This window comes from Capricornis sumatraensis, chromosome 4, assembly GCF_032405125.1.
Source record: "Capricornis sumatraensis isolate serow.1 chromosome 4, serow.2, whole genome shotgun sequence".
Classification (NCBI taxonomy): domain Eukaryota; kingdom Metazoa; phylum Chordata; class Mammalia; order Artiodactyla; family Bovidae; genus Capricornis; species Capricornis sumatraensis.
The window spans coordinates 138,412,368-138,437,070 of record NC_091072.1 but is presented as its reverse complement, the minus strand read 5'-3'; the positions used below and the strand labels follow the sequence as shown (position 1 = coordinate 138,437,070).

General features: G+C 39.4%; 1 protein-coding gene across 1 annotated transcript in view; it reads left to right on the top strand.

The window, feature by feature from the left end:
- PTPRO (protein tyrosine phosphatase receptor type O) overlaps positions 1 to 24,703 on the top strand; it is a 121,517-nt gene that overhangs the window by 9,495 nt on the left and 87,319 nt on the right. Inside the window, exons 2-7 of the mRNA XM_068971502.1 lie at positions 871 to 1,029; positions 2,803 to 2,955; positions 4,833 to 5,276; positions 7,105 to 7,266; positions 11,630 to 11,826; positions 24,465 to 24,585. Of these exons, the coding sequence (XP_068827603.1) occupies positions 871 to 1,029; positions 2,803 to 2,955; positions 4,833 to 5,276; positions 7,105 to 7,266; positions 11,630 to 11,826; positions 24,465 to 24,585 (1,236 nt within the window). The remainder of the gene's footprint in view (positions 1 to 870; positions 1,030 to 2,802; positions 2,956 to 4,832; positions 5,277 to 7,104; positions 7,267 to 11,629; positions 11,827 to 24,464; positions 24,586 to 24,703) is intronic.

Genomic DNA, 24,703 nt, shown 5'->3' with positions numbered 1-24,703 from the left:
TTTTGTGATAAGTTAACAACTCATACAAAATAAAAATAAACATTTTTAAACTTCTGTAGAAAGGTTGATAAATATCATGAACTATAATTCTCATAATATAGGATGGTTTGCAATCTTATACTTAATATTTAAAAAGTGCTAGGCTCACATGAAGAAATAACTGATTATTAAAACATTTATGCCTGGTCAGAGCCAAAACATATTTTCTATTGTACTTAGTCATGTCCCACTCTTTGTGACCCCATGGACTGTAGCTTGCCAGTCTCCTCTGTCCGTGGAATTTTTCAGGCAAGAATATTGGAGCGGGTTGCCATTTCCTCCTCCAGGGAGTCTTCTCCACTCAGGAATCCAACAATGCAAGTCTTTTGCATCTCCTGCATTGGCAGGTGGATTCTTTACCACTGCACCTGCCTCCCAGGAAGCCTATTTTCTGTTACTTGTCTGTTATTAACATCAAATTTTCTTGACTTGGGGGAAAAATGAACTAGGAATCTGTAGATACAGATTCCACCATGTCCTTGTTAAATTACCTTTGGCAAGTAATTTAAAGTCTCAGTTATCATTATTTTTATATGTTAAATGATGATATGAATATTTGCTCTTCCTAGATATTAGGATTGTTGCAAACAGCAATTGGAAAAATGAATATGAAAGTTTTTTGAAAAGCAGAAATTGCCACATAAAATATGCTTTATTAATTACTGCTAAGGAGAACAGTCAGCTCAGGAGTACTGAGGAGTTTAGTGTCTTACAGATAATTAAAGTATGTGTAAAATGCTAATAGGTGTCATCCTTGGCACTTCCAAGTATTAATAATGGTATTTTGCTCTTTTCCCAATTCCCCTTTCTCCACTAACTTTCCTTCTGCAGAACCTCTTCCTGTAACCAGTGTTTCAATATATGACTATAAACCTTCTCCTGAAACAGGAGTCCTCTTTGAAATTCATTATCCAGAAAAATATAACGTTTTCACAAGAGTAAACATAAGCTATTGGGAAGGTAAAGACTTCCGGACAATGCTATATAAAGGTAAGAGGTAACAGGAAGAAGAAAAATAATGACTCTTACATTTTACATAATTTCTGCCAAATGGTTTTGCTCTTGCTCGTGCTTTGAAGAAGTCTTATAATTCACTGTTTGATCATAATGAATTAATAAAAATAGTTACTGATGCATGAAAATATTGTTATGAGGAGACAAAATGTTTGGTTCATTATTTTAGAGTCATGTGTCATGCATAAACATAAGAAAAACTCAAATTATTATGACTTACATGTTATTCTTGCCAAATATTATTCCTGCACATCTGGTGCAGGAAAAAAATTTAAATTTAAATTTAGAAGCACAGCACCTAATCATTTCCTTTTGAGTGCATTAAGGCATTTCCAGACCTGAGAAGTTAGATGGGGGTCTTTCAAAAAGTTTCATTTGGAGATGGTCCAACATTATTCTCGAATGCTTAAGACAATACTTTTCAGTTCCTTTGTGTATATTTATCTGTATGACTAGTTAAATGACTGCATTAATATACAAAAATGGGTTTCACTATTTTTACTGGCTTGATTGGAATCTTGTGGTCAGAGAGAGAGAGAAGAGGGTCCAGGGAAATTAAAAATTTCTAAAGAAATCCAATCAATTTCTCTGAATAAACCAGAGAGCAGAAGTGGGCCAAGTGGGAGAGGGACAGGGAGAGGACAGAGGACATTCAGTTTTGGGAACTGAACTGGAGAGACAAATATTCTCAGGACACAGAGTCACTACATTTATCTGCACCAAGTGTAGTTTCTGGTCTCAAAGTTGATTAGTTGTGAATGAAAACCAGGTAGAGGATACTTACTCAACCACCTACGGCATGATACCCAGAAACATCCCACTTTGACTTGCTGCTTTTATAAACTCCTGAATCTTCCACGGATTTTTTTTTTTTTTTAATGAGACAATGTTTAAGGCACATGCAGTAACTCTACAGGTTTTATTTAAAACTTAAAAAAAAAATCAAATAAACAAAAATAGACTCTATTACTGCATTCTTTGTTTTCAATGAAACCAGATTACCTGAAAATTAGTAATTGGGACCTTGTTTGCTCATTGATCACATGCAAATATAAGTTTATAAATAACTGAAAACCATCACTGACACTTTTGTTGAGCTAAATTCCATGAGTTTAAAAATGTTAACTAGTATGCTCTTTTTTTAAGTTAACTAATTTTTCAAATTATTTTTGGCTTTTCATTCAATAAATGGTATTTTCAGTTCCTTTCCCTCATTTCTTTCCAACTTGGATTGGGTTTTTAAGTTTATTATTATCTTCCAAAAAAACATTTTTTAAATAAAATTCAATTTTTAAAATTTTCTTCTTTTTCAGTAAGGTCCCATTTGCCAAATGACAAATCATTTTCTTTTAGAAAATAGGCTATATTTTACAAGTGAGTCTAGTGAAAACATTTCTTGTAAAATTATTTTTTCCTAAGTAATAAATTGGCAAAATACCTTGGGTTCTTACAGTAAATGATTAGCATAAACCTAATCTCTACAATTTCTATATGTTACCATTTCCACTTAATACATCAAATGTTCCTATAATAAAATTTTAATTCCAGTTGTATCTAATTCTTGCAGAAAAAGCCTTTGAGTCTAAAAATTTCAATTTTCATCTCTAGCTTTAAATCAATTTTTTATTACTGACTATACTAGAAGTCACATAAAATATTATTTGACAGATAGTCATAATTGTTCAAAACTTTCTAGAAGTCTGTGACATTTAGAAAACCAAAAATTTAATATAATTGTTCTTTTCTCAGATTTTTTTAAGGGAAAAACAGTGTTTAATCACTGGCTGCCAGGAATATGCTATAGTAATATCACCTTTCAGCTGGTGTCTGAGGCAACTTTTAATAAAAGCACTCTTGTGGAATACAGTGGTGTCAGTCATGAACCCAAACAGCATAGAACTGGTAAGTCATTTGAAAAATCAAATTTAGTGAAAAAATAATTAAATTATATGTTATTGTTATATATATGCTTTCTGTCATTCTAAGGAAAATTCTGTTCCAGAACTCAGAAAAAAAATACATATTTCAATAATCTAAAATGAATTTTCTATCAATGTAAAATGAACTGAGCAAAATACTCAATAAAAAATTTAAATGTCAATGAAATCACAGATTTTTAATCTTTGAATAAAATAGCATGTGATATTACCAAAAGTTATAAGTAAGTAACTTAACTGAATCAAGTAGACATCAGTAAATCTACAATATGACATAATAACCATATGGCAGAAGAACAGATGTGAGATGTTCTAGTATAGATTATCTAATTATTAAAAGAAAATATTAGGATTCAGATACACCTAAAACTTGGCGGTGCTTAACTTTAGTATCATCACTAATATGAAGCACAATCATAGGATGGATAAATGGATCAATGGATGGATAGATAGATAGATGGGTGGGAAGGTAAAAGAATGGATGGGTAAAATAAATATACACATGCTAAATACCCATCACCAATACCAATATAACTGACATTTTCCCCAAAAAACATGCTTAAGTATTCGATAAGCATGAGGAATTCATACAAACATTGGAAATGGGTTATAATAGATCACCAACAGACCCTGCCAATCTGAAATTTTAAGATGTCATGATTCTCATTCTTTAGGCCAAAACAAAGAAACTATTTCAGCTAAATATTAATATTTTATTCACCTCACATCAACACCTAAGATTCTACTTGTAGTTTTCATTATTCAAGTAAAGAAGCTAGTTGAACATCTTCTACCTGGGAGATTTTTAAAGTACCGGGAGAGATGAAGACAAAGTCCACTGAAATGGTTTCCTGGCCGCAAAAATGGTAGAGGTACTACTGGCACTCATGGGCTTCCCTGGAGGCTCAGTGGTAAAGAATCTGCCTGCCAATGCAGGAGACATGGGTTCAATCCCTGGTTCAGGAATATCCCCTGGAGGAGGAAATGGCAACCCACTCCAGTATTCTTGTCTGGGAAATCCCATGGATAGAGGAGTCTGATGGGCTACATCCATGGGGTCACAAAGAGTTGGACATGACTTAGCAACTAAACAGCTATTGGCAATCACACAAGGCAGAATGCAAGAAATAGTATTAAAGAGTCAGACACGACTGAAGTGACTGAGCATGTACATACAAAGTCATATAGCAGCATGAAAGAGCAAAAGATTAATTTCTATTAAGAGCTCCTAAGAGGTGAGTGTTGAGCTGCTATTTGAAAGATATGTAGAATTTGTTGCAGGTAGAGACCACGCAGTGGCCTTCATAATTTTCTACCACTAGAAAAGCATACTTCCATAGCTCATAAACTTATTCTGTGGGCATAGTTTTCATTTTGAGAGGTTGAAAGTGAAGCCATATTTGCAACATGTGTGTTAAAGTTTCTAAAGGTAATTTCGACAGGCAACTCTCCTAAGTGCAACTATGTCATAGGGAGTATTTTTAGCCTTGATAGCTATGAGACACTATAGTTGCTTTTTTGTAAAACAAGATCTAGAGACAGAGACTCAGATTTTTAGAAAGGAGATTGTGATAAGCTGAAAAATATGAATGTAACTCTACTTTGGAAAGGGTTCAGTCACCACTTCGACTAACATAGTACCATTTAATGTATTTGAAGTGTTAATGTGTGCACATCATGTACAAAATCTTAGATAGACATATACTTGAAACGACACTTGTTCTTGATGTAAAAGTACAATTAAACTCTGTTTTCTGAATCTGCTTTTATGTTTGACTCATTAATAAAGTATTCACTATAATAGTTAAAAAGTACATAAAATGATAATTCTCTTTCTTACAGCCCCTTATCCACCTCGGAATATCTCAGTTCGTATAGTGAACTTGAACAAAAACAACTGGGAAGAAGAGAGCGGCAGTTTCCCAGAGGAATCGTTCATGAGGTCACAAGATACAATGGGAAAGGACAAAGTCTTCCATTTTACAGATGACACTCCTGAAATTCCCTCTGGCAACATTTCTTCTGGTTGGCCTGATTTTAACAGCAGTGATTTCGAAACAACACCGCAGCCATATTGGTGGGATAGTGCATCTGCGACTCCTGAAAGCGAAGATGAATTTGTCACTGTGCTTCCCACAGAATACGAAAACAACAGTACACTCAGTGAGACGGAGAAATCGGCATCCAGCTCTTTCTCTTCTTTCCCTGTACAGATGATATTGAGTTGGTTACCACCAAAACCACCCACTGCCTTTGATGGGTTCCATATCCTCATAGAAAGAGAAGGTAAAGTACTAGGAAATCAGAGGACGTAAGAAATGGTGCAAAGGTACAGGAAATGGGAACTTTTAAAAATTATATTTAGAAAGAAAGGCTGAAGGCAGACAGTTAAGATATAAAGAAAAATGGTAAAGAAAATGAAGAACTTCTTGAATATCCCAAGGCAGAATGAAACCAGAAAACGAAAATGAACAGATTGGGTCAGAACCCGGTTTGGGTAGTTCACACATCGCAAGTATAGGCAATTGTACACATTTTATTGCTGACATTTCACCTCCCCCAGGCCACTGAGGAAACTTTGAATAGATGTTGAATTAGATTTCTAACCATCACAAATTACAGAATATCCTGGAGAAGTGTTCTGTTTTCCCAGAACACAAATTTGGGAAGCATGCAGCAAAAGAATCTTGCAGACAACATGGCTACTTTCCCTAGAGTATCGGACCTGGGTCCTGCTTATCAGGCTAGTCTTATTCCCCTCAGGGTGCTCCCCTGGAACCAGCACCACTCACATTTTTCCAAAGAAGGACTGGTAGTAGAATAAAAATACATAGCAACTGGTATTCTCACTCTAGCTGCCATATTATATATATTGTATTCACTTAGCAGCCAAGAGACATTCTTTATATTTAACCCGTTACTTTATGAAAAATAGGGCCATGACATTCAGTAAATTTGGGTCGTGAATCATATCTGAATTGTTGTTTGGTAGATTTTCATAGTTATTTGTTGTTTATCTTGTTTTTATAATGGCATAATTCATTTTTTGGTCTCCAGTCTAGTAGCTTGAGTGGCAAAAGTTGTCAAGCTGTCAAAATTTGAGGTTAAATTGACAGCCTTACTTACATGCTAGGGTATTCAAATCATATAGTCTCATAGATGACATACTGTTTGCCCCTATTTTATCCAATAGAATGAAATACAAGATTTGTGAATTCCTCTATATTGGAGTATAGAGCAACCAACAATACCCAAATATTATATAAAATTGAAATCCTTTGTCATTTACAATTATTTGAGTCAAAAGTCTTAACATCTGCCTGAAATTGCCTGTATTTTTAAAAAGTTCCCTTGGTCTTTTATTTTTCTGTTCCTCGATATAGTCTCTAGAAAATAAGGTCTTATATCTTAGAATACTTTGTAATGCTTATTTCCATGAAAGTTCAATCATGCTTTTATCTGACTGCAGTGTGTTCTGTTAAAGGCTACTCTGGTCACCAAATGAGTAAAAAAAAAAAAAAAAAAACTTCAAATGAAGTAATAAGCAGCAGGAGATGGACTTTGAAGCAATGTAAAAATCATTTTTACTTTTAAAAGTTCTGGAAGTCAGCCAATGAAGCAAAATATAATGTATCAGAAAATATACCCAGAGGATTATTTCTAGCTAGAAAATAATTCAATATACTTTGAGATACTTACGGATATTTAATGTTATCACAAAGAGCATGCACAACATTTGGAACTATTTCTTTTAATTCTATATATCCAAATGAGAGTTGATCATTGCTATCTTCTCCTAACATTATACTTCCGTTTTGTGTGTATCATTTTACTGGCTGACAGTATGTAAGAATGCAATATATATCTATCCATATTTTTATTGATTTGGACACCATATTTTAATTTAGTTATTTTAAAGTACTGTAAGAAAACAATTTGAACTCTTAACCATCTTTTTTCAATAACAATTTTAGTTTGGAGATATAATTCAACTCGACATAGGGAAAGAGGCAATATAAGAAAATACTTTTTAAAAAAATTAACTGACTTGTCTATAGCCAAGGCTGTTCCAGATATCAATTCATATATATTCTCTTCTTTATATATGATTTAGAAAACTTTACTGAATATTTGACAGTGGATGAAGAAGCACATGAATTTGTTGCAGAACTGAAGGAGCCCGGGAAATATAAGTTATCTGTGACAACCTTTAGTTCCTCAGGATCTTGCGAAACTCGAAACAGTCAGTCAGCAAAATCACTCAGTTTTTATATCAGTAAGTACCAAAGAGATTATTTTGCACTTACAGAGGAGCTAGAACAATGGAGCCGGTGAGATGAATGATGCGTAAGCATCAATTATTCATCAAACCTTAGAGACCCTGAGAATTCTTCAAGGTCATGAGAGGCCCAAATCCATGTGATTTTTGACAGCAGAGAAAATAGATGTATGTTTCATCGTAACAAATTTACCCAGGGATTTAACTTGAGGATTTTTTTTTTATTATTGAGATAATTGAACATTTGTTAAACTGACTTTTCACACTAGTGGTAACAAACTCTCCAAGGACATGGACAAGTAGTTGAGGAAAGAGGACTTTTGTTTGAAGCCATAATGAAAACTGGTATTTTTGAACTGTGTGAAAAAGCTCATTAGAGTGTTGAGTTTGGGGAGCTTGAAAGAAGCACAGAGATTCAAATGTAGTAAGACCCAGGTGGTCTTTCCAAAAATTAGCGCAAACTAAGACAGAGCATGGGACTTCCCTGGTGGCTCAGATAATAAAGAATCCACCTGCAATGCAGAAGACCCAGGTTCAATCCCTGGGTCGGGAAGATCTCCTGGAGAAGGAAATGGCAACCCAATCAAGTATTCTTGCCTGGAAAATCCCAGGGACAGAGGAGCCTGGTGAGCTACAGGCCATAGTGTCCCAAGAAGACAGACATGACTTAAAGACTAAACGACAACAATGAAGCTATAGCATCATGAAAATACCAGTGTCAAGTCTTAGGGCAGCTTCTCCTGATTCCATCAAGGATAATAGCAGGCCAATAACTAGCCTCAAAAAGCTACACAAATGGTACACATAGGTAATGTTTTCTGCTAGTCTGACTATGCTTACCAGAAATTTAGAGGCCAAAAATCTGTTTCCTAGCTTATCTGGAGTTAGATGTGCCTCTGATCAGCAGAAAAAAAAAAAAAAAAAACCCAGAAGGCAATGGATAAAAACTTTTCATTCCGAGAAGGATGATCACCATATGTTATCTCCTCCTCCAAAGGCAAAATACCACCTTTCATTAAATGACCCTCAAAAAGACAGGCGAGATAAAAAGGAAGAGGGCAGAGGAGAGAAATCAGTTTATTTAGCAGCCAAAAAATGTTGAAAATACCCTATATAACAATTTTTCTAAGGAAATCAAAAATGTCACCACTGGTGAAAAGGCTTGAAATATCCACTAGAGAAGCAGAAAAAAATATCTGTGATCAGCCTGAATGTCTTTCAGTTACAGATCTTTGGCATGGCATCATTTGAGAATGAAAGCAAAGTTTAGTATTGAGTTCTTCCCATGAGGCTAAAAATGTTTCATTAACCCAGAGATTCCCTTGTCTGCCAGCAGAGACCCACTGCAAGTTCCAGGAAAACTCCCACAACTGTTCAGGCCATTAGCACTTCCCTGCTCTGAATTTCTACTGTGTTTCATAATGAAGTGAAAGTGTTAGTCAGTCAATCGCATCCAACTCTTTGAGACCCCATGGACTGTAGCCTACCAGCCTCCTCTGTCCATGAGTTTCTCCAGACAAGGATATGGGAGTGGGTAGCCGTTCTCTTCTCCAGGGGATCTTCCTGGCCCAGGGATTGAACTCAGGTCTCCTGAATTGCAGGCAGACTCTTTACAGAGCTTATCTCTGAGTGTGATATTTTTCTAGATGGATTTTATTTGCCTACCTCTTGTTTTTTCATGCCACATAATAAAACCCTAAGTTGGGGTTATACTCTTTGCTTATTTATTATTTCTGTTGTACATTCAACAAATATTTATTGAATCACTTTCTAGTGTAGGCACTTTATTCTTAGAGTATCCAAACTGACCAGAGCTGCTGAGAATGTCAGAATTGCTCACAAATATGATTCTTTTGAAGAGATTCATGTTAATATTCATTTAGGAAAATATACAGTACTAGAAATTTTGCTGTTTCTTTGCCAATAAAATAACCTGTTTGGAGCTTCAGATATTCTGTTCTGCAGTAATGAGTTATTCAGGTGTACTATGTATATACCTTTGATTTTATAAGAATACTGTATTTATGTAGTTTTGAAGGCTTTCCTCAGAGATGAAAATTAAGGTAGAAATTTGCATTAGTCTCCCAAAAGGCTTCTGAAGGGAGCATTGCTATTATCTTCATTTTTAGGTGGAAAAAAAATACTTAGACACAGAAAGTTTAGCCACTTAGTGTGAGAAAGAGAGTCAGACTCTAGAAATCTTTAGTAGTAGAGTCCATTTCCATGGAGTCTGCAGTGACCTATTACCTTGGGTTGATTATCAGGTCCATCCTATTATAAAGCCATTAAATGAGTGAATTTGTTTTGCCTCCATCCACCTTCTCTCTCTCTGCCTCCACCACCTCAGATCTTCGTAAAAGTAATAACACTTCACATTTGATAGCTTTCTAATACATTACAATCTCATTTGATCCCAGCAACAGTCTTATAAAGTAGACTAATCATATGGCATCTTGATAAGTTAACACAAAGCCCTGACCCAGGAGACAGGAATCCTAGGTTGTCTGTCTTACTCAGCCGTTAAAAAGAATACATTTGAATCAGTTCTGATGAGATGGATGAAACTGGAGCCGATTATACAGAGTGAAGTAAGCCAGAAAGAAAAACACCAATACAGTATACTAACACATATATATGGAATTTAGAAAGATGGCAATGATGACCCTGTATGCAAGACAGCAAAAAAGACACGGATGTGTATAGCGGACTTTTGGACTCAGAGGGAGAGGGAGAGGGTGGGATGATTTGGGAGAATGGCATTGAAACATGTATACTATCATGTAAGAATCGAATTGCCAGTCTATGTCCAATGCAGGATACAGCATGCTTGGGGCTGGTGCACGGGGATGACCCAGAGAGATGTTATGGGGAGGGAGGAGGGAGGGGAGTTCATGTTTGGGAACGCATGTACACCCATGGTGGGTTCATGTCAATGTATGGCAAAACCAATAAAGTATTGTAAAGTAAAATAAAGTAAAAAAAAAAAAATACTCACTCTGTGACATTGGGCAGGTCATTCACATCTCTGGGCCCTAGTTTCCCCATCAATAACCCACATTGGAACTCTAAAGTCCTTTCCAATCCTAACGTTCTATGATTTGTCCATTGACCGATGCAGTGACTGAGATTCAGAGAAGTCATTTGCCCAACGTTGTATCGCTAATAATGAGCAAAACTGAGTTTGGGGCCAACTTTCCTGTTTCCAGATTCATCCTTCTCACAGTTTCATAGTGCTCCAGGAAGTTTCACACAGGGGTTAAGAGCATGGATTTTAAAACCAGACTTCTTGTGTGTGAATCCCAGCTCTACTTATTCTATCTCTGCCTCAGTTTCCTCATCTGAAACTGAAACCAATCCAGTACTTATAAGTTTAGTTAAGAAAATTAAAGAATTAAAATATGTAAACATAAATAAGCTTAAAAGAGCCTGGCAAACAGTGAGTCCTACATCTCTTTGCCATTGTAATTATTATCATTTATATTATTTTTATTTTCTTTGCCTCATTTCCCATGAGCTTGAGACTGCCCTCCCCAGCAGAGTCGCTTATTCCTCCCCTTTCCCTGGGCTCCAGGAATACAGCTTCTTATTGAGAGAACTGAGAAATGTAACCTAAGCAAATAAAAGAAGTTGCACATTTGCATTTTAACAGGGACTTTCAGGAGATAATAATCACCTTACCGTTTCTTGGGTCTTCACTAGATGTCAGGCACTGTGCTAATAACCACTTTGGAAATTTAAGAGAACAAAGCTAATGGCGGGCACTTTTAGGGAGAAATTTTATAATGAAGATCCAACCGTGTCCTCAAATTATCACCCAGGTTTCCACCAGCTTCTATAATTGAGCCTGTCTGTTGCCTATTTCTTCTCTAAGGGAGTCACACTCTGCCTCTTTGATCCTGCTGTCACCAAATTTAAAATTTTCTTCGTAGGATTGCAGTAGAGGCTAATTTGAATCTCAACATAATTATTTCTAGAGCCCAAAGATCCTAACAGCAAAGGAATCACAAGCACTCATGAAACCACCCTGCCACACACACTCTTTGTTAAAAGAGAACTAAATTCTGTCTGGTGGAGAAGTTACCAAAATAATCTCAGAGGCATGTAATAAGTGAAGTGGAGGTTCCGTCTCTCAGTAGACTTGGTTTCATTGCTGCCACCAGGCTGTTGCTTAGGTCGCTGGGGAGGTCACCCAGTGGAGACCGTAGCTAAGCAGAGGAGGTGAAGACTTGCCAGTCTGGCTGCCAGTCTGACTTGGAATGTCTTTGTAAGGGCAAAAGGAAAACAGCATGGTTTTTAAAACTATAGTCTATCTCAACCCGCTCAGCCTGAAACCTCCCCTGTGCTCTGATTTGACATCCAGGTCCTTCAGGAGAATGGATTGAAGAACTCACAGAGAAACCCCAGCACGTGAGTGTCCACGTTCTAAGCTCAACCACTGCCTTGATGTCCTGGACGTCTCCCCAAGAGAACTACAATGGCACCATAGTGTCTGTGGTGTCACTCACCTGCCAGAAACAAAAGGAGAGCCAGAGGCTGGAAAAGCAGTACTGCACTCAGGTAAAGGAAAGGAAGGGCCGTCGGGCTCACGCACCTCCTGCAGCCCAGCCTCGCAGGAGATGCCAGGGTGCCACCGTGGCAAGCAGCTGTGCCAAGGTCTCCCTAGTGCATGTGGATACAGGAGCCAGGAAGTCAGAGCACAGGGTCTGCAATCAGTCACCTTCCTTTCCTCTCTTAGAACTACCGTCTTCCTTTTACTTCCATTCCTCATTCAAGAACATATCCTGAGCGCCTGTGATGTGCTGGGTACTAGAGGAGATGGGGGGAATCTAGACAATTTGTATACATCCTGCTCTTGCTGAGTTTACAGTCTAGAGAGAACAATAGTAAGAACACATGCTATTACTGCAGAGTATAAGACCTAGGCTAAAAGTAAGTGATGGTGTGGCTGTATGAATTCACAGAAAGAAGGGCATGAATAAATATGGATTGGGGCAAAAGGATTTGAAAACTGATCAGAGGAACTTTACCTTCTAGGGGAGGAGACAGGAAGCAGAAGGTTTAGGGGAGATTTGGTTTACTTGGTGCAGATTTTTTATTTTTTCCATTTTCACTTGTTGTCTTAACTATAAAGGTAATACATGCTCACTAAAAAAAAAAACAATTAAAAAATTTCAGGTACATAAAGTGAAAAACAATCCCCTCACTAATATAAATGAAGACTTTTAAGGGATAAATAGCAGTTAGCTGAGTGAAAGGGGTAGGTGGGGCAGGTGGAGAAACCTGGGAATCTGTAGTTCTGGGCATGGCTGTCAGAATGAACTGCCATGCCCAGTCATCAGTTCTGAATGAAACCACCAACCTGGGCATCTAAGCAGACTTTGCTCTCAGATGCCCTGAATACATCCACTGGAAGCCTGCAGCTTAGTCCTATTTTCCTAAACCTGGTTTTACTTTTTTTTTTTTTTTCATAAGATCAAAGAAACTGATTCTTAGTGACTTACAAACACAATACTTTTTAAATTGGAGTGTAACTGCTTCAATGTTGTGTTAGTTAATGCTGCACAATGAACTGAATCAGCTATATGTATCCATATATCTCTTCCCTCTTAAAGCTCCCTCCACCACCTCCCCCCCATCCCACCCCTCTGGGTCATCACAGAGCATCCAGCTGAGATCCCTGTGCTATACAGCTGCTTCCCACTAGTTGTCGGTTTAGCATATGGCAGTGTATATAGCAGCAGCAGCAGCAGCAGCAGTGTATACATGTCAGTGCTGTTCTCTTGGTTCCTCCCACTCTCCCCACCCCATGTCCACACATCCATCCCCTACTTCTGCTTCTCTATTCCTGACCTGCAAACAGGCTCATCTGTACCATCTCCCTAAATTCCATACATATGCATTAATATACATTCTTTCAAATACAATCCTTTCTTGCTTAAAGGCAAAAAAAGTTTAATTATTAATTTATGTGGAGTACGCTGGAAAGATAATAGGCACTCAAAACAGGTGTTTGCTGTGTGGAAGCTATTTGGAGTGTTTCCATTTATTCCATGAAAATCAGGCATTTAGTGTAATTCAAAGGGTGAGGAATTTTAAATTAAGAGGATGAATTCAGGAATCATGGCCTTTGGAGCTCTCACAAACCCTAGAGAGCTGAGATAAACCCAGCATGAAGATGAGGCTACCCTCTTGCCTTGAATTAAAGAGTAAACATGCTAAACAGATTAACTAGTCATCACAGCTCACTGTGCAGTTTATTAGCTTCCTTCCCTGAGTGTACCCAGCACGACTGACTCTTCACATTGATAGAAAATGTGTTGTGCTCCAGAACATGACTAGAACTTGACTGCTCTCAGGTATGATTTTTCTTCTTCCCTCCAATGTATAAGTTACATGTCTTATACACAGAAGTGTTAGTGTTAGTCGCTCAGTTCAGTTCAGTTTAGTCGCTCAGTCGTGTCCAACTCTTTGCGACCCCATGGACTGCAGCATGCCAGGCCTCCCTGTCCATCACCAACTCCCGGAGGTCACCCAAACTCATGTCCATTGAGTCGGTGATGCCATCCATCCATCTCATGTCTGTCGTCCCCTTCTCCTCCTGCTCTCAATCTTTCCAGCATCAGGGTCTTTTCCAGTGAGTCAGCTCTTCCCATCAAGTGGCCAAAGTGTTGGAGTTTCAGCTACATCAGTCCTTCCAATGAACACCCAGGACTGATCTCCTTTAGGATGGACTGATTGGATCTCCTTGAAGTCCATGGGACTCTCAAGAGTCTTCTCCAACACAATAGTTCAAAAACATCAATTCTGCAGCACTTTTCCTTCTTTATAGTCTAACTCTCACATCCATACATGACCTCTAGAAAAACCATAGCCTTGACTAGATGGACCTTTGTTGACACAGTAATGTCTCTGCTTTTGAATATGCTGTCTAGGTTGCTCATAACTTTCCTTCCAAGGAGTAACCGTCTTTTAATTTCATGGCTTCAATCACCATCTGCAGTGATTTTGGAGTCCAAAAAAATAAATTCTGCCACTGTTTCCACTGTTTCCCCATCTGTTTACCATGAAATGATGGGACCAGATGCCATGATCTTTGTTTTCTAAATCTTGAGCTTTAAGCCAACTTTTTCACTCTTCTCTTTTACTTCCTTCAAGAGGCTCTCTAGTTCTTCTTCCCTTTCTGCCATAAGGGTGGTGTCATCCGCTTATCTGAGGTTATTGATATTTCTCCCGGCAATCTTAATTCCAGCTTGTGCTTCTTCCAGCCCAGCGTTTCTCATGATGTAATCTGCATGTAAGTTAAATAAGCAGAGTGACAATATACAGCCTTGACATACTCCTTTTCCTATTTGGAACAAGTTTGTTGTTCCATGTCCAGTTCTAACTGTTGCTTCCTGACCTGCATACAGATTTCTCAGGAGGCAGGTCAGGTGGTCTGGTATTCCTATCTCTTTCAGAATTTTCCACAGTTTATTGTGATCTACACAGTCGAAGGCTTTGGCATAGTCAATAAAGCAGAAATAGATATTTTTTCTGGAACTCTCTTGTTTTTTCAGTGATCCAGTGGATGTTGGCAATTTGATCTCTGGTTCCTCTACCTTTTCTAAAACCAGCTTGAACATCTGGAAGTTCATGGTTCATGTATTGCTGAAGCCTGGCTTAGAGAATTTTGAGCATTACTTTGCTAGCATGTGAGATAAGTGCAATTGTGTGGTAGTTTGAGCATTCTTTGGCATTGCCTTTCTTTGGGATTGGAATGAAAACTGACCTTTTCCAGTCCTGTGGCCACTGCTGAGTTTTCCAAATTTGCTAGCATGTTGAGTGCAGCACTTTCACAGCATCATCTTTCAGGATTTGAAACAGCTCAACTGGAATTCCATCACCTCCACTAGCTTTGTTCATAGTGATGCTTTCTAAGGCCCACTTGACTTCACATTCCAGGATTTCTGGCTCTAGGTGAGTGATCACACCATCGTGATTATCTGGGTCATGAAGATCTTTTTTGTATAGTTCTTCCGTGTATTCTTGCCACCTCTTCTTAATGTCTTCTGCTTCTGTTAGGTCCATACCATTTCTGTCCTTTATCGAGCCCATCTTTGCATGAAATGTTCCCTTGGTATCTCTAATTTTCTTGAAGAGATCTCTAGTCTTTCCCATTCTGTTCTTTTCCTCTATTTCTTTGCCTGATCACTGAGGAAGGCTTTCTTATCTCTTCTTGCTATTCTTTGGAACTCTGCATTCAGATGCTTCTATCTTTCCTTTTCTCCTTTGCTTTTGGCTTCTCTTCTTTTCACAGCTATTTGTAAGGCCTCCTCAGACAGCCATTTTGCTTTTTTGCATTTCTTTTCCATGGGGATGGTCTTGTTCCCTGTTTCTTGTACTATGCCACGAACCTCTCTCCATAGTTCATCAGGCACCTGTCTATCTGATCTAGTTCCTTCAATCTATTTCTCATTTCTCTCTCAGTTGTGTGCAACTCTTTGTGACCCCATGGACTCTAGCCCACCAGGATCCTCTGTCCATGGGATTTCCCAAGCAAGAATACTGGAGTGGGTTGCCATTTCCTCCTCCATATACGTAGAAGCCAAAGGCTAAAAGTGTAAAGAGATATTGTAAATTATATATGAACCAGAAAAGTCTGGTCTAAGTGCTTGCTGACAGTGGCTTCTTTGAAACGCAAACGTGAAACTGTTGAAGATTGTAAGCAAGGAGGGAAAGTAGAGAGCAGAAACGAGACCACTGTTCTGGGTGTTATCTCAGTTACCGCAAGAGGATTGTGTTAGTATTACATCATTACGTCACCATCATCACACACACACGTATATTTTCAAAGAATGAAACATCAGTTCAAAAATCTCAAAAATTGGCCTAGAGAGAAATCCAAAATATGCTCTCACCAGCCTTGGTCTGACTTAGGTTCTTTCTTAGAGCAACCATTATCGAGAGGGAAAGAAATTATAACATTTCTTCAGTTCTCTTTTCAGTGGTACGATGATTATGTTAAATTGAAAATTCAACATGCAGCTCAAAAATGAGAGGGATTCTAAAGCCGAACACGGATGAATAATTAACCACAATGTTTTATTCTCTCACACTTTCATTCTCCCTGCCCTTTCTCTCCCATCATCTCATCACGTGTACCACAGGATCGCTGCTTTATCGATCATCATCACCCATGAGATTCGGTGCTAGTTCCCCTGCTCCTCCCCACAGTTTCATTTATCTGTTTTCTAGGAGGTTCTGTGTGAGATGCTAGAAATAAGAACAAATTTGATTTGAGCCTTGATTTTATGGAGCTTAAAGTCTAGCCTTTCATGTAGGTATCTTGAAGTAAAGTGAAGTGAAAGGCACTCAGTCATGTCTGACTCTGCAACCCCCATGGACTGTAGCCCACAAGGCTCATCTGTCAAAGGAATTCTGCAGGCAAGAATACCGGAGTGGGTAGCCATTCCCTTCTCCATGGGACCTTCCTGACTCAGGGATCAAACCCAAGTCTCTTGCGCTGCAGGCAGATTCTTTACCATCTGAGCCACCAGGGAAGCCCCTTGGTACCTCTCAATTTGAATTTGTCTGCATTAAGTATATGTACTTCATGTCTGGTTGCTGTTTTGTGTGAGTTCATATGTGAATATTCATGAGAAAGAGAGTTTTGTAATATATTCCTGCTAACAAACATTGTCGGAGAAGGCAATGGCACCCCACTCCAGTACTCTTGCCTGGAAAATCCCATGGACGGAGGAGCCTGGTGGGGTACAGTCCATGGGGTCGCTAAGAGTCAGACACGACTGAGTGACTTCTCTTTCACTTTTCACTTTCATGCATTGGAGAAGGAAATGGCAGCCCACTCCCAGTGTTCTTGCCTGGAGAATCCCAGGGACGGGGCAGCCTGGTGGGCTGCCGTCTATGGGGTCGCACAGAGTCAGACACGACTGAAGCAACTTAGCAGCAGCAGCAGCAGGAGTAACAAACATTGTAGTTCTATTCACTAATAAGCCTATGTCAATATAGTGAGCATAATAAAGCCAGAGCTCAGTGTCATAAAAAGGACTCTCCAAAGACTCACACACAATTATGAATTTCAGAATAAAGAAGCATCATGTAATATATGGATGTATATTTATTATCTTTTAAAGGCCAGATCCATTCTTTTCCTCAATTTAAAAAATTTTTATCCTCATACATGGCGTGTGGGGTCTTAGTTCTCCAACTAGGGCTCAAACCTGTGTTCCAGCAATGGAAGCATGGAGTCTTAACCACTGGACCACCAGGAACGTCCCAATGTACATTTGTTTTTACATGTAGTCTGCTTGGTCCATACATGTTTGGTCACAATTTACATAAGTGTATAATAACTAAATACTAAATTGGAAAGAAAAACCGATCAGTCTGTTAGCTTTACAAATAAGGAAATGATAGAGCTAAGAGGCTGAATATTGAAGGGACCTACCTGCAGTCACACAACTGATTAGTAGCAGAGCTGAGATCCCATCTCAAGTGATTTGACTTCCAGGAGAGAACTTTTCCTTGTGCATTACAGATGATACACTAGGGGAAGGTCATCCTCACCGTTCATCCTGATGGAGTCAAGAGTGTTGACTAAAAGCAACTCTAGATTCTAGACTCAAACAGAATTGAGTTTCAGACCTGATTTTAGCAGCTACCAGCTCTGAGTTCCATTCTTTCTAAGTCTTACCATCTGAATCTGTAATAGAAGGAGAACCATATCCTACCTCATAGAGCTGTAATAAAAATAAGAGGACTTGATGCTTAACGCGATGTTTGGAACATAGCAATAGAAAGGTGTGCTAGAAATTAACTTTTATTATAATGCAGACCTAACTGAATACTTTTTGTGTCAAGGGAAGAAGACGAAGAGGTTCTAGAGATTCTCCATAGAAACTGAGTAACTATAATAAGTGTACAGAAAGATGCCATGGAAAGAGGATTCCATAATATATACATAAGACCATTTCTTGGGAATTCCCTTGTGGTCCAGTGGTTAGAATTCCAAGCTTCCACCGCCAGGGCCCTGGTTCAATCCCTGGTTCAGGAACTAAAATCCCAGAGGTCATGTGGTTCAGCCAAAGAGAGAGAGAAGACCATTTCAGATTTAAAAGAAAGCTCATCTAGTTTAACCTCCTTGCTTATATTTCCTATGCTCTATGGTGTATCTTCAAGGAGATCCAAGCAGTCCATTCTGAAGGAGATCAGCCCTGGGATTTCTTTGGAGGGAATGATGCTAAAGCTGAAACTCCAGTACTTTGGCCACCTCATGCAAAGAGTTGACTCATTGGAAAAGACTCTGATGCTGGGAGGGACTGGGGGCAGGAGGAGAAGGGAACAACAGAGGATGAGATGGCTGGATGGCATCACTGACTCGATGGACATGAGTCTGAGTGAACTCCGGGAGATGGTGATGGACAGGGAGGCCTGGCATGCTGTGATTCATGGGGTCACAAAGAGTCGGACATGACTGAGTGACTGAACTGAATTGATGGTGTATCTTTCCTCCATTTCTTTAGCTGAGAAAGGATAGGGCCACGGCCTAGATGGAAATGCATTGGGCTGGACTGAATTCTCTGGAATGGAGACAAAGCCAGTCAGAAATGAGAGAGAGGAAATACTGGAATGCAAACATAGGGTGAAAATTGAGGGAGAAGTGTGGAGTAATCCTTTAGAGAATGAAACACGCTATTTAGTAAGTAGGGTAATGCTACTTGGGGCTCTCCATGTGGCCCTAGTGGCAAAGAACCCACCTGCCCATGAAGGAGAGGTAAGTGATGCAGGCTCAATCCATTAGTTGGGAAGATCCCCTGGAGAAAGAAATGACAACCCATTAAACTAATCTTGCCCGGAAAATCTGATGGACAGAGGAGCCAGGCAGGTTATGGTCATAGGGTTGCAAAAGAGTCAGACATGACTGAAGCGACTTAACACTAGTATAGGAACATTTCTTCTCCCCACCACTAATCCACCCCTAAGCAGGTCCAGGATAAAGAAAAAGGTAGGAATGAATAGAAGTGATGTAGGTGTCTCAGTAAAAGTAGGGGGAAATTAGTACTTATATTAATAATTTGTGGCTAAAGTCAAGTGCAATATCATTTGCCCTCTTCTCATTTTTTTTAGTAGTGTGATATATATACACATTATTGGTTCTTATTTTTTTAAGGCAGTGTAATTTTCCTGGGATGAATTTATTAGGATAGCATATTTAAGTGGCTATAATTCCAGGAAGTCATTTGAATAATTAGAATCAACCAGTGCCTAAAATATTATCAAACCAAAGACACTTTACCATCACCCTGAAACAATCTACACTTTGTGTGTTATTCTAGATACGCTAAATGAAAGCACGGTTAGATTGGCAGGTATGTTCACATGTTTATAGTTCAGTTCAGTTCAGTTCAGTTGCTCAGTCATGTCTGACTCTGCGAGCCCATGAATAGCAACAGGCCAAGCCTCCCTGTCCATCACCAACTCCCAGAGTTCACTCAGACTCATGTCCATCGAGTCGGTGATGCCATCCAGCCATCTCATCCTCTGTCGCCCACTGCTCCTCCTGCCCCCAATCCCTCCCAGCATCAGAGTCTTTTCCAATGAGTCAACTCTTCGCATGAGGTGGCCAAAGTACTGGAGTTTCAGCTTTAGCATCATTCCTTCCAAAGAAATCCCAGGGTTGATCTCCTTCAGAATGGACTGGTTGGATCTCCTTGCAGTCCAGGGGACTCTCAAGAGTCTTCTCCAACACCGCAGTTCAAAAGTATCAATTCTTCGGCACTCAGCTTTCTTCACAGTCCAACTCTCACATCCATACATGACCACTGGAAAAACCATAGCCTTGACTAGACGGACCTTTGTTGGCAAAGTAATGTCTCTGCTTTTGAATATGCTGTCTAGGTTGGTCATAACTCTTCTTTAATTTCATGGCCACAGTCACCATCTGCAGTGATTTTGGAGCCCCCAAAAATAAAGTGACACAGTTTCCACTACTTCCCCATCTATTTCCCATGAAGTCATGGGACCAGATGCCATGATCTTCAAATTTCTGAATGTTGAGCTGTAAGCCAACTTTTTAACTCTCCACTTCCACTTTCATCAAGAGGCTTTTGAGTTCCTCTTCACTTTCTGCCATAAGGGTGGTGTCATCACATATCTGAGGTTATTGATATTTCTCCCGGCAATCTTAATTCCAGCTGGTGCTTCTTCCAACCCAGCGTTTCTCATGATGTACTCTGCATAGAAGTTAAATATACAGGGTGACAATATACAGTTTTGACGTACTCTTTTTCCTATTTGGAACCAGTCTGTTGTTCCACATCCAGTTCTGTTGCTTTCTAACCTGCATACACGTTTATCAAGAGGCAGGTCAGGTGGTCTGGTATTCCAATCTCTTTCAGAATTTTCCACAGTGTATTGTGATCCACACAGTCAAAGCCTTTGGCATAGTCAAGAAAGCAGAAATAGATGTTTTTTCTGGAACTCTCTTGCTTTTTTGATGATCCAGCGGATGTTGGCAATTTGATCTCTGGTTCCTCTACCTTTTCTAAAACCAGATTGAACATCTGGAAGTTCACAGTTCATGTATTGCTGAAGCCTGGCTTGGAGAATTTTGAGCATTAATTTACTAGTGTGTGAGATGAGTGCAATTGTGCAGTAGTTTGAGCATTCTTTGGCATTGCCTTTCCTTGGGATTGGAATGAAAACTGACCTTTTCCAGTCCTGTGGCCACTGCTGAGTTTTCCAAATTTGCTGGCATATTGAGTGCAGCACTTTTACAGCATCATCTTCAGGATTTGAAACAGCTCAACTGGAATTCCATCACCTCCACTAGCTTTGTTCATAGTGATGCTTTCTAAGGCCCGCTTGACTTCAGATTCAGGATTTCTGGCTCTAGGTGAGTGATCACACCATCGTGATTATCTGGGTCATGAAAATCTTTTTTTGTACAGTTTTTCTGTGTGTTCTTGCTACCTCTTCTTAATGTCTTCTGCTTCTGTTAGGTCCAGACCATTTCTGTCCTTTATCGAGCCCATCTTTGCATGAAATGTTCCCTTGGTATCTCTAATTTTCTTAAAGGGATCTCTAGTCTTTCCCATTCTGTTGCTTTCCTCTATTTCTTTGCATTGATAGCTGAGGAAGGCTTTCTTATCTCTCCTTGCTATTCTTTGGAACTCTGCATTCAGATGCTTATAGCTTTCTTTTCCTCCTTTGCTTTGGGCTTCTCTTCTTTTCACAGTTATTTGTAAGCCCTCCTCAGACAGCCATTTTGCTTTTTTGCATTTCTTTTCCATGGGGATGGTCTTGATTCCTGTCTCCTGTACAATGTCACGAACCTCATTCCATAGTTCATCAGGCACTCTATCTATCAGATCTAGGCCCTTAAATCTATTTCTCACTTCCACTGTATAATCATAAGGGATTTGATTTAGGTCATACCTGAATGGTCTAGCGGTTTTCCCTGTTTTCTTCTATTTCAGTCTGAATTTGGTAATAAGGAGTTCATGATCTGAGCCACAGTCAGCTCCTGGTCTTGTTTTTGTTGACTATATAGAGCTTCTCCATCTTTGGCTACAAAGAATATAATCAATCTGATTTTGGTGTTGACCACCTGGTGATGTCCATGTGTAGAGTCTTCTCTTGTGTTGTTGGAAGAGGGTGTTTGCTATGACCAGTGCCTTTTCTTGGCAAAACTCTATTAGTCTTTGCCCTGCTTCATTCCATATTCCAAGGCCAAATTTGCCTGTTACTCCAGGTGTTTCTTGACTTCCTACTTTTGCATTCCAGTCCCCAATAATGAAAAAGACATCTTTTGGGGGTGTTAGTTCTAAAAGGTCTTGTAGGTCTTCATAGAACCATTCAACTTCAGCTTCTTCAGCATTACTGGTTGGGGCATAGACTTGGATTACTGTGATATTGAATGGTTTGGCTTGGAAACAAACAGAGATCATTCTGTCATTTTAGAGATTGCATCCAAGTACTGCATTTCAGACTCTTTGTTTGACCATGATGGCTACTCCATTTCTTCTAAGGGATTCCTGCCCAGAGTAGTAGATATAATGGTCATCTGAGTTAAATTCACCCATTCCAGTCCATTTTAGTTCGCTGATTCCTAGAATGTCGACGGTCACTCTTGTCATCTCCTGTTTGACCACTTCCAATTTGCCTTGATTCATGGACCTGACATTCCAGGTTCCTATGCAATATTGCTCTTTACAGCATTGGACCTTGCTTCTATCACCAGTCACATCCACAGCTGGGTATTGTTTTTGCTTTGGCTCCATCCCTTCATTCTTTCTGGAGTTATTTCTCTACTGATCTCCAGTAGCATATTGGGCACCTACTGACCTGGGGAGTTCCTCTTTCAGTATCCTATCATTTTGCCTTTTCATACTGTTCATGGGGTTCTCAAGGCAAGAATATTGAAGTGGTTTGCCATTCCCTTCTCCAGTGGACCACATTCTGTCAGACCTCTTCACCATGCCCACCTGTCTTGGGTTGCCCCACGCAGCATGGCTTAGTTTCATTGAGTTAGACAAGGCTGTGGTCCTAGTGTGATAGATTGGCTAGTTTTCTGTGATTATGGTTTCAGTGTGTCTGCCCTCTGATGCCCAATTGCAACACCTACTGTCTTACTTGGGTTTCTCTTACCTTGGGCGTGGGGGATCTCTTCACGGCTGCTCCAGCAAAGCGCAGCCGCTGCTCCTTACCTTGGACAAGGGGTATCTCTTCACTGTAGCCCCTCTGGACCTTGAACGTGGAATAGCCCTTTTAGGCCCTCTGGTCCCTGCATAGCCACTACTCCTTGGACATGGGGTAGCTCCTCCCGGCCACCGCCCCTGACCTTGGACGTGGGGTAGCTCCTCTCACCCGCACTCTGTGCGCCGTCACAGCCCCCCATGCTCTGCACGCCATCACAGTGGCCCGCGCTTGTTTACAACGGTTGTTAAATTTAAAGGAAAAGTCTGGAGCAATATTTATGTTGAGCCACCTGTACGGCTCAATACTTAATTGTTTATGGATATATGTATCAAAGAAGGTCTAGAAGACTGCCCGCCAAAATGTGGGAAGTGGTGAGAGGACACCAGAAAGACTACAAATTGACCTCATTTGCTCTTCTATAGTGTGACCAGTTTTAACAATGAGGACTATTAGTTTTATCACTTAAAATGTGTTTTAAAGAAATAAAACAGTACTAGAATAAATCCCATTTGATCATGGTATATGATCCTTTTTATGTATTGTTGAATTCAGTTTGCTAATATTTTGTTGAGAATTTTGGCATCTATAGTCATCAAAGATATTAGCCTGTAATTTTCTCTCTTGATTTTGGTATCAGGGTAATGGTAGTCTTGTACAATGAATTTGAGAATGTTCCATCTTCTTCAATTTTTGGAATAGTTTGAGAAAGATAGGTATTAACTTTTCTTTATATATTTGGCAGAATTTCCCTGTGAAACTGTCCAATCCTGGACTTTTGCTTGCTGGGAGATTTTATTTTATTACAAATTCAGTTTCACTACTAGTGATCAGTCTGTTCCAGTTATTCTTCTTAATTCAGTCTTGGCAGGTTGCCACAGTAGCCTTGTAAAGTGCTTGCTGCTGTGTCTTGGTGCTTGGTCCATATCATGGAGTGGAGGTCATAATGCTAGGCTTCCAGTCCCAACACTGATCCAAATATGTGACCTTGGCTATTCTCTAGCTTTACCTTCTTGATCTACTAAATGACAGATTTGGACTAGATAATCTCTGAGGTCGTTTCCATCACTATAATTAGATATTTTATGCTTCTAAGTGTTGAGAGACTAAAGACAGTCCTGCACTGATCTTTGTATGTAATCAGCTGACACTACAATTTAGGATGTCAGACTATCCTTATTTTATTGCTGATTTGATTTTGGTTAGAGGCTGATGTGTCTCTAGTGTACATAATTACAATTGACATTGATGGGTATAGAGCAGTTCACAAGGCTTATTAAATCCAGCCATAGAATTTGAATGTTCTGGGTTCCCTTCAGCCTTCTCATAAACTATAAATCATCCTAATGTGGAAACTTGACCTTCCTCAGCATGAATAAAGGCTTCTGGATTTCAAAGGCACTTATGAGTTTTCAGTGTCCCTGAATACAATGTTATCCTCTGAATCACACGCTGAAAACCCAGTTCTAAATAGATCTTATTGGGTGTTTGGTTTAAAGGTGAACTCAAGCAAATCTATTATTGAAAATCTCGTTCCTGGTGCCCAGTACCAGGTTGTGATGTATCTAAGAAAAGGCCCTTTGATCGGACCACCTTCAGATCCTGTGACATTTGCTATTGGTAAGTTGCCAGCCACAAGAAAAAAACCTTTATCTGGGTGTTGTTTGGAGTGGTGCCAAGTCTAACTTCGAGTCATTATCATCAGTTATGGGAGGTCCATACTTGTTCACCCAATATT